Source organism: Antrostomus carolinensis, unplaced genomic scaffold, assembly GCF_000700745.2.
Source record: "Antrostomus carolinensis isolate BGI_N321 unplaced genomic scaffold, ASM70074v2 scaffold7424, whole genome shotgun sequence".
Classification (NCBI taxonomy): Eukaryota; Metazoa; Chordata; class Aves; order Caprimulgiformes; family Caprimulgidae; genus Antrostomus; species Antrostomus carolinensis.
Genome location: NW_010311375.1, coordinates 96,393 through 112,820, shown reverse-complemented (window position 1 = coordinate 112,820; position 16,428 = coordinate 96,393). Strand labels below are relative to the sequence as shown.

Genomic DNA, 16,428 nt, shown 5'->3' with positions numbered 1-16,428 from the left:
ACATGTTAGTAGCTGGAGACAATATGCACATCCTTCACAATTAAAAAAACCCCCCCAAATTAGTTCATTTTCAGAACAAAGCATTATTAATTTAAGAATCACAAACCAAACAATGGTAAATAGGAACCCTTTTCAACGGCTGCATGCCGAATATCTTGTTTTCAAATACAATGCATGCAGGAGAAATAAATTCATCCAAGCATAATTAAATTAAAAACGTTTTCAGTCTCTTTCAGCAGCATAATGGTTATTATTTTTAAAGTCTCCTCCAACCAAACTGGCCTGGGGTTCAAATGCTGACCTTTGCTTTTTTACAACCATACAATGGTTTGACTGGTCCCCTGCGGTAATACCAGGAGATAAAGCCTATACATACTGTTCTGCTTCCCCGTCCTTGGAAGCAGGCTTCGTTGTCCCTCCTTTGCTGTCTTCACTTGCTGCTGCTGCTGCTGCTGTTTTTTCAGGAAGTGATGCCAAATCTTTGAAAACATCCACATAATGCCCAAAACCTGGGCCCCAGTTCAAGAGGTTGTCCCAGTTGAAGCTTCCCGCTTGCTGGCCCAGTTTGACGGGCAGGGAGCTTTCCCCAGCGCTGGCGGTGGTCGCCTGTGCCCCCACCGGCCCCCCCTCGCCTCGGCGCCCAGGGTACCGCCGGGGCTTCAGCCTGGCACCGTAGTTGTCCTCGTCATCCGCATCGGACTCATTGACCTGGGATAACTTGGGCATCCTGGAGGTGTACGCTATGGGCTTATCCCTGTCGTACTCCATCTCCGAGCAGGTGAAGGACTCGTGAGAGTCGCTGTCGGAGGAGGACTCAGGCGCAGGAATACCATCGGCTGGGTTCCTCGTCCGGGACAGAGGCCTTCTACAGTCTTCCTCAGAAGAGGACCGGCCATGGTCTGCGCTGCAGATGCTGGGGTTTCTGGGGCGAGGGGTGTTCAGTCTCTCCACCTCTTCGATGGACAGCCCCACCGGAGGAGCAGATTCCAGAGGGATCTGCCCTATGGGCTGCTTCAGGCGGCTTCCCGGTCGGGAACCGTGGCTCGCCATGGTCTGTGGACTCTTACTTCTCCTCCCCAGCCGAGTGGCGTAGTTAAAAATGCCGGGCTGGCAGACGTCGTTGTGCATCTCCAGTGGGCTCCCTTCCCTTATGGCGAGGTGCAGCTCCCTTGCTGGACTGTGCCTGTAAAAAGTTGACGATTTGGAGAAGGGTGCGGGGCTGTGCCGAGACAGGGGGTTGGGAGTAGGGCACGCCGAGTGGCTTAACGAGGTTGTCCTCAAGCCCTGCCCGTAGGCGGGCTGATAGGTCAAGCTGCTGGCTCCCAGGGGCATGGGGGATTGCCGCGCGAAGCCCAGCGGGCTGTGTCTCTGGATGGAGAACTTGGGCGTGTGGCTCCGAAACTGCTTGTAGTGCTGGATGATGTCGGCGTCCGAGGGGGCGATGCTGCTGGCGTTGTCGATGTCGTAGTGCTCGATCTCGGGCTCAGGGGAAGCCAGTGGGGCGCTGGGGATTGTCTCCGTGGCATGCGGGATGTCGGTTTCATCGTAGATAAGATAGGGGTTTTCTCTTTCAATGATGTCGGGTTTGGGATTCCCTTCGGGCTGCTTCCTGACAGTCATGTCATCACCATAGGGTGGGATGTTGTCAGGGTCATCAAACGCCACGTTCTCACTCCCTTTTTTCTTCTTCTCCTTCGTTTTCTTCTCTTTTGGGGATTTTGACTTCTTTCCTCGGCACTGGTTGCAGAGGATGAGGCTGAGGACCAGCAGTGCCAGGACCGTTGCGCAGCTGCCCACGATAGCTGGCACGGCCCAGAGGGGCAGGGACAGCTCAGCGGGGTGTGGGGACGGGAAGCAGACATGGCCACCATTGATCCCCGCTCTGCACTCGTGGCCTGGGGCACACGAGACCCCCAGGCACGCCACCACCACCTCGCACGTCCGTCCTGCGTACGCCTCGGGGCAGCTGCAGGTGAAGCCAGCGTGGGCCCCGGGCTCGCAGCTGCCCCCGTTTTGGCAGGGGCTGGAGGCGCAGGCGCCTGGTGGGACACACTGGTAGGCATACCACTGGTTGATGCACATCAGCTCGCCCCAGCAGGGACCGCTGGCGCAGACATTGGGGCCGCGGCAGCCGATCTTCACCGAGGGGTCTGTTTTGGAGAGAGTGGCGAGGCTGTGCTTGCCAGCGAAGGGAAGGCTCTCCCCACCGTACTTGATGTAGGAAATGCAGCCATCAAAGCCTAGGAAGAAAAGCAACAATCATGTCAGGACATGAAGACCGAGTATGCACTGTCAACAGAGGCCAGAGACGCTCTGAGCATCAGTATCACGCTAAAGGGGAAACATTGTGATCAGCAGATGACAAGATCTGCAGCGTGCCTCTTGCCCCCTGACGTGAAAGGGGAAACACAAACACAGGAGCAACAAAATGGAAACCCCGATGCTACAATGGAGGCGACAGCCGTATTTCGGGGTAAATCATGCTGGAGTCACACACACGAAGCCTCTATTTTCAGGAGTGTACTCAGCTTGTGATTGCTTCCTGCCAGTTTTACCCTGCATTGTGATTAACCATATGGTATTAACCAGAACGGTGTAATATCTACACAACCACTCACTTCACTGGAAGGATGGTCCATTCACAAATGTTCCAGTATCTGACAATCTGCGCTGAATTATTTAGACTCAGGTGTAAGGAATATTTTGTTGCTTCTGTTAAATATTTCTTCTTACATTGTAATGACGATTTTGTTTGTAAACCTTTTATAATTTTTTGAGGTTCATACTAGATAGGAACTGAAATCTACTTTTAAGCAGAACAAGATTAAGTAAAGGCTGGTCATGCGTGGAGCTTCTGCCATAACTTCTATACATGCACCTTTTAAAACTCATGATTTTCACATCTAAGCTGTGCATAGAAAGATGGAGATTAAAGATAAGTAAGCAATTAAGTAATTTCTCTGAAGATAAATACACTGTACTTATATAAATGATACCAAGTTATCTTGGTTCTTTTAAGTCTGCCAAATAAGAATTCAGAAACAGACCATGGTTTTTAACCTCAACACTAAGACTTCAAAGCAACAAAAATATTCTTAGGTGAGTAAAAAAAATATACCAAAACCTGCAATTAAGATGCTGAAATTAACATATCATGTTTTCTAGAAGGCCTGTAAGACATTTTGCACTCCCATTACTTTCATTAAATCTGAAAAAAACCCCCAGGCAGTTGTAAGCAGAAGTCTAAATATAATTTGAAATTCTATAGTCTGTGCAGAAGGAAGTATTGCCCAATTAGGAAGTATCTACCTCAAGCTTGGAGACTGGGAAAAAAGTTCAAATTGAGGAAAAAACATAATATAAAATGAAATTTTAAAACTTATTTGGGTAATACCGAATCGCTCACACACAGACTCAACTCTGCTGCTCACTGAGCAGATTAGATTTGAGGTTTGCAATGCAAATGGATACTTCTGTGACTGTAGCATGCTTATCTGACAGATAGACTCACTGAAGGAAGTCTGAACGTTATATTCTCAAATCTGTATTATAATGTAGTTTCCCCTTGAAGCAAAATTATTTTGCCAAAATACTAAGCAATAAGCAAATGGTTGGATTTTGCAGAAACATTATATTTTATAAAAATATATTGTTAAACTGATTTGATTTTCAATGTATAGATCAATTTCACTGAAGCTAAATGAAAGGCTTCATTGTTTAGTAAATAACCCAAGAATTCATTTGGTTACCATAAGGAAACTTCTATTCTAATAGTATTAAACCTCTTTAAAACGAATTTGAACAAATATTCCTTCTAATGACTTCATTCAATATACTTCAATGTTTTGTTTCCTAATTTTCCCATATTTCAAAAACTTCTTATCATCCTTTTGATATATCATCATATATCACAAACATCTCCTCAGCACTGTGAAACCTGTGTGCATCTGGCTTGGCTGTGATAGCAAAAACCATTCCCTCCCATTCCCCTTTGCTCCTGTGCTTTCCAGTTTCCCCTCTTCTGAGCAGAAGTTGCCTATCATGCTTCACATAAGCCTCTTGTTCTACCATCTCCTAAAATCATGGCAATACTTTCATGTCTCTGAATCTTGAGTGGCCTTTTCCCAAACCCCCTATGGCTTGGTTGTAGAACTACCCCATGAGTGGCGATGCTGAGTGTCAGTGCTGAGAGAGCCCAAGGAGATGGGGTTATTCCTGGTCTTTGTGTGGTGGTTGTATGGGAGGTCCCAGGAAAATCCAGCCTTTTGCCAGCCTAATAATTCTCTGTGTTCCCAACACTTAATCCTTTCTGCAAGAGTTTTAGGATAGTGCAACCTTATGCTGACCTCTACTCAGAGCTGTGACACAATGGCATGCAGAGATATTACGTTATGCTCTCAGTGTCCACATGCACAGTTGCTGTAAGAAACATGTTTATTTCTCCTTAACTTCTGACAGATTGTCCTCAGGACTCCGTGCATGGCACCAGGTTTACAGGAAGATATTATTCAAGGCCAAATTTATCAGCTCTTATCAATAAAAATAATCAACAAGGAGAGGGAAAGTGTCACTCCTCAGTTTGGGGAAAAGAATAAACAGGAGCAAATTTTCCATGCATTAGCAGTGTCAGAGAAAGGTTCATTTCTGCAAACTTATTGCTGGAATGGAAGAACAGCCACTATGAATGGTAACTTTGTGAATAATTGTGGAAATCTCTTTAAAAATGTGGAGCATGGAGAGAAATGTTATGAGTATTTACTCTGTCATGAAATAGCAAATATACTGAAGTTGTATGAGGTGATATTACAGATTTATAATCTTCAAAGTATGTTGTTTTAAAATTGGAACACCCTCTGATGTCAGAAATGAAGTATGAGTGGGTAGCAACATCAAATAGATTTCACTGAGCGGTGCAAGTCATGCGGTGTAAAGGGACATGAAAGAGCCTTCTAAGTTTTGCAAGCATGCTATTTCTGCATTATTTCCACTCTGAAGAGATGTATTTTCTTTCAGCATTACTTATATTTTCATTTTCTTCTGTTTTTACATTCCCAAATAAAGAGGAAATTGAGGATTTAGGTTCAGGTGGGAGCCTAAGCAAAACGGGTGATTACCTTACTGCATGCTTGGTGGTCCCTTGTAGCAGTGATGTGATAAACAGCAATTGAGATTTTGTCAGGTCTACTCGGGTTTGAAAATGTTATTGGATATACCAGCTTCACAGCCCTGGAATTGTCACCCACGTATGTCTGTGTCTGCCTTTAACAGTACTGCAGACATTGTTGACTCTCTGAGTTCATGCAGTTTTATACCTCCCCATAGCAAATCCTTGGTATGTTGTACACAATGCAATCCAATATTGAAATAAAATAAAATCATATGAATAAGAGATTTTGGATTGTGCATTCCTAATGGAAGCCAGACATTCCTAATTTGCCTGCCACAGCATCAGGCAGTGGTGAGATTTTAGCGTCCTCAATTTTCTTTGTTCTGGCTTTCCTAAAAGCCATGAATACACTGCTTATAAAACATACATGTAAAAATAGCAAAGGTAAGCACAGCATTCATATGGTTTCATACCTCATTTTATACAAATTCACAATACACAAATGTGAAGTGTGAATTTGCTCCACTCAAAGATCCTTTATCTGGTCACAACTCTTGAAGTCAGGAAGATTTTTCAATATAAAAAACTCTGTGAGACCTATGTCTGCACAGTCTGGAGGATCTTACAGTTTGTCGCTAAAGATCACTTCCATCTTTACTTATCAGTGGAGGAATGATATCACATATATGCGGTCTAGAACTTCCTCACAGGGGGAAGTGGAGGGGCAGGTGCTGATCTCTTCTCTCTGGTGACCAATGATGGGACCAGAGGAAAGGGCAGGAAGATGTGCCAGGGCAGGTTTAGGTTGGGCATTAGGAAAAGGTTCTTCAGGCAGAGGGTGGTGGAGCACTGGGACAGGCTCCCCAGGGAGGTGGTCATGGCACCAAGCCTGACAGTATTTAAGAAGCATTTGGACAAGGCTCTTAGACACGTGGTCCGAATCTTGGGTTTTTCCTGTGCAGGGACAGGAGTTGGACTGGATGATCCTTGTGGGTCCCTTCCAACTCACAACATTCTATGATTCTACTTTTTTTGCCAGGGTCTAAGACAGTTGCTTTAACACTTAAGGGAGATTGATTTACTTCTTAACAGCTAGATGTTGGTCAGAGGGTGGTTCCTTATTGTCCTTGGTTTCTGTGCTCAGAAATAAATCCTATTCTTCATTTGACAGCAGGACAAAGCAGGAGGAAGTTGGAGTTTCAGAAAATATTTTAATCATATTAATAACAGTCTAAATCCTGCAGTACTTACCAAACCCCTGCAGAGACAAAGTTCTCATTTAGCATTTTTGCCTGAGTAGATTTGCCTTGATTTTACAGATTCTGACCCAGAATAAATCCTTTCTTCTCCATCAGCATAACAAAATTATAACAACTGATTTACAGACAAGGAAGCAAACCCACCCCCCCACCTCCAAAAAGCCCTGCAGCTGGAGTGCCTGTGTTTGGAAACAAGGCTGCAACATGTATTGAAGGAACAAAGTCAGCAGTTCTTACTCATTCAATTTGCAGTTTGGGTGGCAATGTACAGAAGTTTATTAGTTACTACTGAAGAATTACAGTCCATTCTGCAACCTTTAAGCAAATAGATACCCTTTGTTTGCTCAAATCTGCTCATATGCAGGTTTAAAAAAATAAAATAATAAAAACAATTACCTGCAGCTGTGCTCTTGAAAGGTTGGCTTGATGGGATTCCTCCCAATGAAACTGTAAGAACGTTTAGTCCACCAAAGTCTTGTGTGGGGTGGAGAATGTCTCGGCTATGAGTCTTGTCGACCGCCAGGATAGTAGCAGACCCGTTCTTCTCAATGAGTACCGAATGCCACTGGCCATCCGCAGCGTACACTTCTGGGATGTTTCTTTCCACTTTCCCAGCAATTCCAGCATCAGATATGTAATGCACTTTCCCACCTTTTATCTGATGAGAAGAACAGAAAATGCATAATTTTAAAATGATATACACATAACCACTCCTACACACGCTTAACCTATGTAATGCCTATTCAGTACAGCTACAGTAACACGTGGCTTCGGTTGTAGTAAGAAGCCTGGGTGTATGTTTCCCCAAATAGTTGTTTTGTACTAAAAATGCATTAATTATTTAAAATAAAAATAATAAAAATTTTGCTGCAATTAAATACATGATTGCATCTGTAGAAAACTTAGAGCTGCCATCCACTCATTCCCTGGATGATCTTACAAAAGACAGACCTATTGAGAGGGCAGCAATAGGACGTGCACATGACAAAATGTTTTAACCAATAAAATAATAATTCTTCCTCCTTCTTCAGCCCTAGTGTCGAAAATGTTTTGCAGCGTAAACAGATGTTGTCCTCATCGAAAAAACTTGTGTCTAATTTTCATTATGACACAGTAGGAATACACATGGCACGGCAGGACTTGAACAAGATTCCCCTTTCCTATCTGGTTGTGCTGCTAATATGGATTTTGCAGAAAAACAGTTGCATTTTAGAAACCTTTCGGAAGAATTGCAAAGTGTATGATTTTGTGTGAATTTTCAAATTGTGCTTACTTGAGCAAACCGCTTTTAAACTTGTGAGCTGTTAGGAAAAAAAAAAAAAAAAAAAAAGATACTATTAAATTCCATGCAAAATTTTTTGGCTTTTCCTCTAGGAATGACGCCTCGCAATTCTACTGAATTATGAGATGTAGGATTCCAAACCTCTTATTAGCTCAATATTAAATGATCCCAAAATGAGATCAGTGCAAATTCTGCAAGAAAGATATAGGAGGTTTTTTTTTAAAAAAACCCAACATCCAAACCTACCAGCTTCTCAAATATTGCACAGGATTGGGGTACCTCAGCTGACCTCCTAAGGGCATATGGACTTGTGTAGAGCTCACATAAGGTGGCTCTACAACTTGTTGCAAGTTTCCTTCCATGCTCTGCACGTTTGGTCATACATACTAAATACAATGGCTATTTTCCCTCCCGTGTTCCTCGCTGCAGCTCGGTCGGTCCGTGTTCTGTAACACGAGTGTGCAGAATGTGCACACACATGGCCCAGGAAAGGTTGAAGCCGCAGGTTTGTGGAAAGCTCTTAAAGCCTTGCATGCTTTGTTCCAGGAAAAATAACGTTCACCTGGGAAGAACTCTGAGGTGACACACCAGCTACAAGAATGCTGCTCTCGTTTCCAGAAACTGTTATATGCTCTGGATTTACTCCTTTAGTGGTGCAAGCTGAGGACTTGGTTCATACAGACCAACCTTAATATGGCTGTAAGACCACGCTCATGTCTTGGCAGCAGCCTGAACAGAACATATCTAGCATATATTCCATTTGGATCAAGAAATACAATGGTTAGTACGTGCATGCACTTCATTTATAAATGCAATAATTTAGACTATTGGAAAATGTATTGTTTGAAGGACTGTTTGATAAAGCTGCCCATCAGAGAGAGGTTGCTTTTGTTACTGGCAAATGTAGGTGGCACACATCTAAACTATCACACAGCACAAAGGAAATCCCAATTTGGAAAGGCAGTCACACAGATTGTTATAACATATTAAAAACATTTGCCACAATCAGAAGTATTTATAAAAAGATTAACCAGACTAAATATATCCGTGTATTTACATCCATAACCTGTAATTGGTTTTTTAGTCTTATTTTGTTTTTTATGTTCCATGAAATACTAGCTTGTATTTTGGTCTTTATGTAAGCAAAAAGAAATATACCATATCAGACAATATCCTCTAAGTTTATGGGAAGACTAAGCACAGAATTGTAACTTCTAATTCCACATTAGAGGAGAATTGTGTAATTATTTACCTGTCAGCAACTGATATTTTCCATACTGATTTATGACTCTCTAGCTCTATTTTTGTTTCTTTAAAATTGCATGTGACTAATGCTAACAGACTCATAAATAATATACTAGTGCCATTTGTAAAATAAAAGTTCCAGAGACAAGACCGATCCATGACTTCTTCAACCAGGAAAAAATAAGGAATGTTCGTCTTGGTTCCTTGAAGCACAACATATTTCTAAATTTGAAACAAATGGTGATGCTGACAATATTGAGTAACACCCATTTCTGGGTTTTATTTACATGGCAGAGCAACTGACAAGTAGAATGTAACGAAAAGAATGAAACACTAAAGCAAACACATTCCTAACTACAAGGATGATTCAACATTACTAATATCCTGCGTCTCCTTTACTGAACAAATTACTTCTTATTTGTCTTAAATCTGAGCACTAGCCTTTACAGATTTATGGCCCAACTGGATGAGATATCATTTACATGAGTTATGTTCTGCTTTATTTCTGCAACTCAATATATGCATAGAACCATACAGAATCATAGGGTGGTGGGAAGGGACCTTTAAAGATATCTAGTCCCCCCTACCCCCCCCCCTGCCATGGCAGGGACACCTTCCACTAGACCAGGTTGCTCAAAGCCTCATCCAGGTTGCTCACTCCTCTGATTTCAGATGAGATTTTAAAGTAAAACAAGGAAAGCAATTTCACCTTTAACCTGCTGTCTTTATTCCACTACTTCTAATTGATTTAGTTGCAATGTGTATTATTTGTAAGAAAGTAAGCTGTGACAAAGCTTTACAAATAAGGAATCCCCTACCCTCCTCCTTTCTGTGGTGTTTTTTGATTTTTTGGCTTTTTTTTGTGGGGGATTTGGGGGACATTTTTAATCTGAATTTGACCGTTGTTTAATTTAATCTGCTAGTTTTTGCATCTTTCCTGGATTAAAGATTCCTTTCTATCATAAAGACCCTCTTGGGTTCTTTGGGGGGAATTTACATCCATCATTAAGTCAAGCAGCTGCCCACAATCTCAGTGGGTCTGACTTAGTATAATTTCTCTAATTTTATCCCAATCTTGTCTACACCAAAACCAATTACTACAAGAGGAAAAATGTGGAGGCATGGAAGTAGCCACAGGACTTGGAGGTTTTCCCTAGCACAGTTTAATATTAAAATACACATGGCAGGTTTTCTCTGAATGCTTACCTTTGGGTAACAAGGATATTAAAAGATCCAAAAATCAAGTTATAAAATTGTTTGCTTTGAAGATTGACAAGAGAGTTGTAACGAGAAGTCCCTAAAGCTCATCTTCTGCATCAAGCATGGACTGAGATACCAGGAAGACCTACACATGGGTTGGCTTCACTGACATCTTGGGCCACCACTGAGGGAAGTGTTCCTCATGGTACCTGCGCTCCAGGTATGAGCAGCGGTGCAGAAGCCGTACTGTATGAACTACAGCTAAATTACTACAGCTTTATTAACGAACTAGCAGCATCTGGGAACTTGTCGGCAATAGTCGGTACAGCGATGTTACCTCTCCTTCCTCAAACTGCTGCATCTGTTACTAGGCAAACTTCTGCTCTTTGCCCTCACACAGCTGGGTCTGGGACTTGACACCCTCTGCTTGCTTGTATAACTTCACCAATATTAACAATAATAAGAGTGTTTGCATAAACACACCACTAGTGCTTTCAGCCAGGAAAGGCAACTCTCCTTTTTTTGTAATAATGCTTGTAGAGCTAGCTGACCTAGCAAATTCTACTAGGGAGAACAAGGTAGTATTTGTTTTTTTCTTCCCAGAACTCCAAATAATGAGATCTTATCTGCTAATATGACTGAGGCAGAGACTTGCTATCAAATGATGTGGTAAAAGCATACGCCGGGGAAGTAATGCAGACTTGCTTCTTAAACGCAGCCGGTGTGTCAGGAAAGCTCTGTACTTCTGATCAGGCAGGTGGAGAATATCCACGGGGCTGAAGCTTAGAAAGTGTGAATTTCTGTATGAGTTTCTTTAAAAGTCAGGGAAAAAAAACCTGGAAAGCCTTACAGCAGTCAAGGAAACTTGGAGCTTACACCAACCCAATAAAGGGGCTTGCCAACATCACTGCTGTACTCATTTAGACTTATGAGTAAATGGACTCAGTCATAGCCAGGAATCAAACCATCGCTTTCTCTTGAGAAAGGTAACTTTTGCAGCAATAAACTCTTCTGGGGGGGGGTGGGGAACCCAACACAACCCAAACTGTGTGGCATTTGAAGCATTAATTCAGCTATGTATCTCAAAATAATTTGATAATGACATTGGTCTATGGGTGACTTAATGAATTCAAGTTATCCCTTACTTCCTAGTTTGATACGCATGAGCCACGCTAGTAGGAATTAATGAACACTTTTTGGCAGTTGCTTGCTAGCCTAAGGAGAGTCTGGGTTTGAGGCCTGAAAAATCAGAAGATAAAAGGCTAATAACGAAATGATTTGTTCTGTAGAGTGTAACTTAATGATGATAACAAATATGGCAATGAGTACTGTTCCTGTGGCCTTTAAACAGTCACTATTTGGAGTCTAGACAAAAATGATAAGATAGAAAGCCATCAAGATCTCCTGATGCCTTGGCAAATAGCAAGGGAATTGTTGAGATGATGAATGATACTGGAGCAGTGCCTAGCCTCAGTTAAAGACCTAATATTTTATAAAGGAAACAGCAAGGGTAATGGAAAAATGTGATTTTGATCACTATGCATGGGGCAGTCCAATCAAACCGAACTCAGCATTAGCTGTCATCTTACCTTCACAGTAGTGAAGTTGCTGCTTTCCTGGACATGAACTAAAACACCGTTCTCGCTTCTTGTCCTGAACTTCACTTCCAAGCGGTTTGCATTCGGGGGTCCCGGCCCAGCGCCTCGAGTGCCATGTCTCATCATGTATTCTCGCTTCTTGTTTGGGCTCATGTGGTAGTCAAGTCGTCCTTTGCCTTCCAGCGATAAGGCAGTGTCAGCAGTAATATCTGGGACAAGGACAGGGAAGCATTTTGTACACAGCTCGTCACAGCTACAGCGATCATCTGCCTAATTACGACCATTTTCTTTCAGAGCAGAGATCAAGTTCAGAGCAGGTCAGGGGGGAAAGCAGGAGTGAATGGCAATTTCAGCCCCTCTATTCTTTGGCTTCAACCAGAATGTGTGTTTCAGAGTGGGAGTGTGCTAGTAATTTACTGCTGCTATCAGTCAATAGTAAATTAAAACTCACTAGGGAACAAGTGAGGGAGTAGGGAAAAAAATTTGGCTCTTAGAACTGTAATTCCTTCCCAGGGATGTTGCTGTTTCCATTACTGCAAGCAGAGTTTCATGATATATTGAACTAAGCTCTAAGCTCTTCAGGGCAGAGATAATGACTTTCTATTTGTTGTAGCATAAAAAAAAAAAGAATTAAAAAAAAAAGGCAGAGCATTGACTACCAAATGCTGTTAAAATTATGGCTAAACTCTTCTATAAACCGGTGCAATAAAAGCATATAAATCAGCTAAGCAATAATGGGACATGTAAGAAAACAAAGCCCAGTCATTACGCTACAACTACATGGAAATAAATCACTTTGTTCTCCTGGACAATCCCGTATTGATTTACAGAGCTATCCATATGCGAGTCAGTAACCCCAGAGTGTAAATGCCTTGCTTTTATTTACATTTACCGTAATTTCTTGCATAGAATCTGATGGTCATTTGATAAAAAGCGCTACGGTTTGAAGAAGCCATAACCACATGCACACAATGTTTATGTGAAGGGAAGGGTTTTCCCTTACCCTCTTACCTCCCCATAACAGACAAATCCCTCCTTTGGGATAGCTGTATTTTAGTTACTGATTATCCATTATTGGGAAGCAGTAGTTTGAAATGAGTGTAAGTTACCTGATATGTGATAAACACACCAGAAAACATAATATGTGTAATATGAGCTATTTTTAGCTCATGAAAGGACAATAGTCCATGGTGGACTTTTCCTTCAAAATTATTTAAGAGGCAAGCATGCTTCTAGTTTTCACTATTTTATAAAATTCATTATCCCATGCCCCTGAAAGGAAACTCTTAACGGCATTTGGTTAAGCCATAATTAGGTGTACATTACAGAGAAAAATGGTAAAACCTTCTCCATACATTTTTCACAGTGCTTTCCCGTCAGTCCGTCTTTGCAGTGACACTGTTGCCACGACCAGTGATCAACACAGGTGCCACCATGTTGGCAGGGGCTGGTTGTGCAAGCGCCTTCTAGTCTGGGGCATCTGAAACACATCAGAAAAGTAGATGTCGAAGAACATAAGCACAGATAAGCAGAAAGAATGTGCTGGGAAGTGTCCTTCCCTCCAGAAATGCAAAAATGGGGAGGCTCTTCTCCATACACAGCTCACATTTCTAAACAGACCCCAATTTTCAGTGTCAAGTTATAAGTTTTATGAAAGAGAAAGGAATTCAGAGACAGTGAAACTCCTATTACCTCCTCCACAAGAGAAGAAGCAACTATTTTAGGTGCTTTTTACACTGGAGACCTCCAGAGACTTCTTATCACAATGAACAGAACAAACTTGGGGGTTGAAAGAGGAAGGGTGAGCCAGCAAATCTGGATGTAAGAATCACATTATTGCTACAACTGTGACTTCAAACACTGAGATGGAAAAACCAATAGAATCAGATAGTTCATCATTTCTGAAAGACCACTCAGAGGATACGAGGGAAGTTCAGTGATACTTGAGAGGCAAAGTGACAGAACAGACATTATGGATTAAAAAGAAATAAGAGGGAGTAGAGGTTTAGTGAATTGTATGAGTACAGTTAAACCGAGGTGGAATTTATAACCCAGTAACAGGGCTACTCTATTTCAGCCTGCAAAGCAACATTAATAATAACTGGCAATAGAAATGTAATGACACTGCTGCTTTGAAGCCTCTGTAATCTTTTGTAAACCTTTCATCCAAATTCACGTTCTTCTTAAATTTTTCACAGTTTACAATAAATTCTACAGTCATTTTTTTACAGGAAATAGCTGCAAGTGTCTGAATGGAATAGCGCCTGGCTTTTGTGACAGCTTCCTTTATTACAAACGCGGTCCATTCGATACCATATACAGCAGACGTACTGATCTAAGATTCCTTGAGCTGCCAAAGCCTGGCTGGGCTCCAGGGGACGTCCATTGACTGCAAACTCCATTATACAGCCCACAAAATCATGGCTTTCCACTTGTCCTCTCCTTTGAAGGATGGGCTCTACGGACCTGATGCCACCAACAGTAACTCGATTTGGTTGTACATCAAGAGTCCTATAAAAGAGTCAGAAAAATAATTTATCAGTATCAGACATTAAGATAGCAATGACAGCACAGGAACTGTAACCACCAGCTATGGTCTGCAGCTGAAATTCCTCTTCCAAAACACGTATTGTACATTTAGAAGGGGAGACAGAGATCAGTAGTGCTTGAACCAACAGTTATAATGGGTATGACTCTAAATTCACTTCAGTTATTGCATGTCAAAATGTCTATTCTCTTGACTGAGCAATGTGCTTGAAATCATAATAAATAAGATTTTAAACTTCATTATAATTTAAATTTTAGATGATATTTAAATAGCTAGAAGATGGATTAATTATTTTACAAAGATGTAACAGCTTTGCTAGTGGGGAAACCATGTGTGGCAGGAAATATGATTGTGATTATTGTAAGAAATTAGCCAAAGTGATTGTGATTAAAGTTACTGTTATCTCCAAAACGGATCTAAAGATGCATCAGAAAGTTTCTGAGTTAGTTATGGCAAACAAAAAAAAAAAAAAAGGTTTGTTCTCTGTACTGGCCAATTTTTAAGAAATTAAAATTATAAAAGATGGTATCTGGAAATTACTGTCAAAGTAATTACTCAATATTTTTTTTTTAAAGAAGCAGTAATCAGGTGATGATATTTATTACACTTTTATAAGAAAGGAGAGTTGCCATTTAAACAAATAAATAAATATGAGACCCCAAATCAAAGCCCAAAACTGCATATCGGAGTGAAATACGCTACTAGAGTTGTAGCATTTTGAGTCTGAGCTTGGTTTTGGCAAGATAGATATGATTCAAAGTGTAAAAGTGGAGGGGGCTTTGCTAAAGATTTGTAGCAATAAATATTGTAGAATTTCAAATTGTCAAGGAATAGTGCTGTGTACTTAAGAGCCAGTTGATCAAAACAAATACATTTGTGTTTTATTGGCTAAGATTTACGAGTAGTCAGTAATTATGAGCAGCTGACATTCTCATTCATTAACTCTTTCCAGATTATGATGTGAAATCTCATAGCATTAGGCGATAAGTCTTATCCTTGTTTATACCACAGTGAAGACTACCCATGGCCATACATGTCTTGTGTGCCACCAAGCAAACTCTTTGTCATGGATTAACTCCATGCAGAAATGTAGCCTGAATTAGCAAGTAGCAGTACATGGAGAAAATTTAATTCGCTTCTGCAAATGGGAGCAAATGACACTTTGGAGCCTTGCCTTGTCCTCTGAGGGACTGCAGCTGAGTTATCTATCGCTTGCTTCAGGCTGGAATAAGGGCGTGTAATCATTACTCCAAATTTCTCTGGCTTTAGAGGGCGATTTCTTTTTCATTTTACTCCAAACCCCGTGTCCCATCCCCCTAAAATGAAGAATTATTTACCAGTCAGTAGATACAGCAACACTGCTAACAGTGCAGTAGCCTGGCTCCTGATCCTCAGAGCACGAATCTACCGTCAGTGATGCTGCCTGCAAAAGCCACACACAGAAATACCTTAAATATTACAAGGTTGTAGTCCCCAATCACATTAAGTATTTATGATTAAGTATATTATATCAAAGAGTTGGCTAGAATGGAACACTTGTATATTACTATGTCAGTTGGGATCGCAGAGTGCTTCAGAACCACTGGTCAACTACATTCTGCATCAACATAGTGAACACCAAGATGTGGATACTAACAGGGAGTGACCTAATGGACTGCTTCATACAGAGAAGCAGCGAAACACAAAGTTCTGAGATTTGGGTAGGGTTTCTTTCATGTTTGTTTGCTTTACTCCTTGGAAATGCAGTTATTTTGGCTCGTACTGTATCCTACTCTTGATCTGAACAGAGAGCTGCTCCTCCCAAACACAAAGGGCATTCCTTCAGGGGCTTGACCATCTTGACCATGACATTAAACATATTGCTTGAACTTGATAAAAAGCACATTACAAAAGCTGGGAGTACAAACACAGATTACTAGTTAAAACTAATAACTGACCACTCAATAATACTCAAAGAGGAACTAAATGCACCTGATTAAAGCAACCCTTAGGCTGATATGTCATGAAGGATATTTGCCCCTCGTTGATAATTGTGAAACACGTGGATATCTACAGTGGGAGCAAGCTGATGTTCACAAAAGTACCAGGCATCACCAGCACTTCCAGCAGTTTTCCCCTTTCTTATTATCTCCAAGCCATCATGCCCCAGACAATGGGGTTGCCTCATTACCCCTCTTAGTAATTTACAC

At 41.5% G+C, this 16,428-nt stretch overlaps 1 protein-coding gene across 1 annotated transcript in view; it reads right to left on the bottom strand.

Moving 5' to 3' along the window:
* Nucleotides 1–366: 366 nt before the first annotated feature.
* The window catches only part of FAT4 (FAT atypical cadherin 4), a gene marked incomplete at its 5' end in the record, with an annotated part of 70,302 nt that continues 54,240 nt past the window's right edge, over nt 367–16,428 (bottom strand). The window contains 6 exons of the mRNA XM_010166712.2: nt 367–2,240; nt 6,763–7,024; nt 11,683–11,900; nt 13,047–13,171; nt 14,023–14,202; nt 15,577–15,662. Of these exons, the coding sequence (XP_010165014.2) occupies nt 367–2,240; nt 6,763–7,024; nt 11,683–11,900; nt 13,047–13,171; nt 14,023–14,202; nt 15,577–15,662 (2,745 nt within the window). The remainder of the gene's footprint in view (nt 2,241–6,762; nt 7,025–11,682; nt 11,901–13,046; nt 13,172–14,022; nt 14,203–15,576; nt 15,663–16,428) is intronic.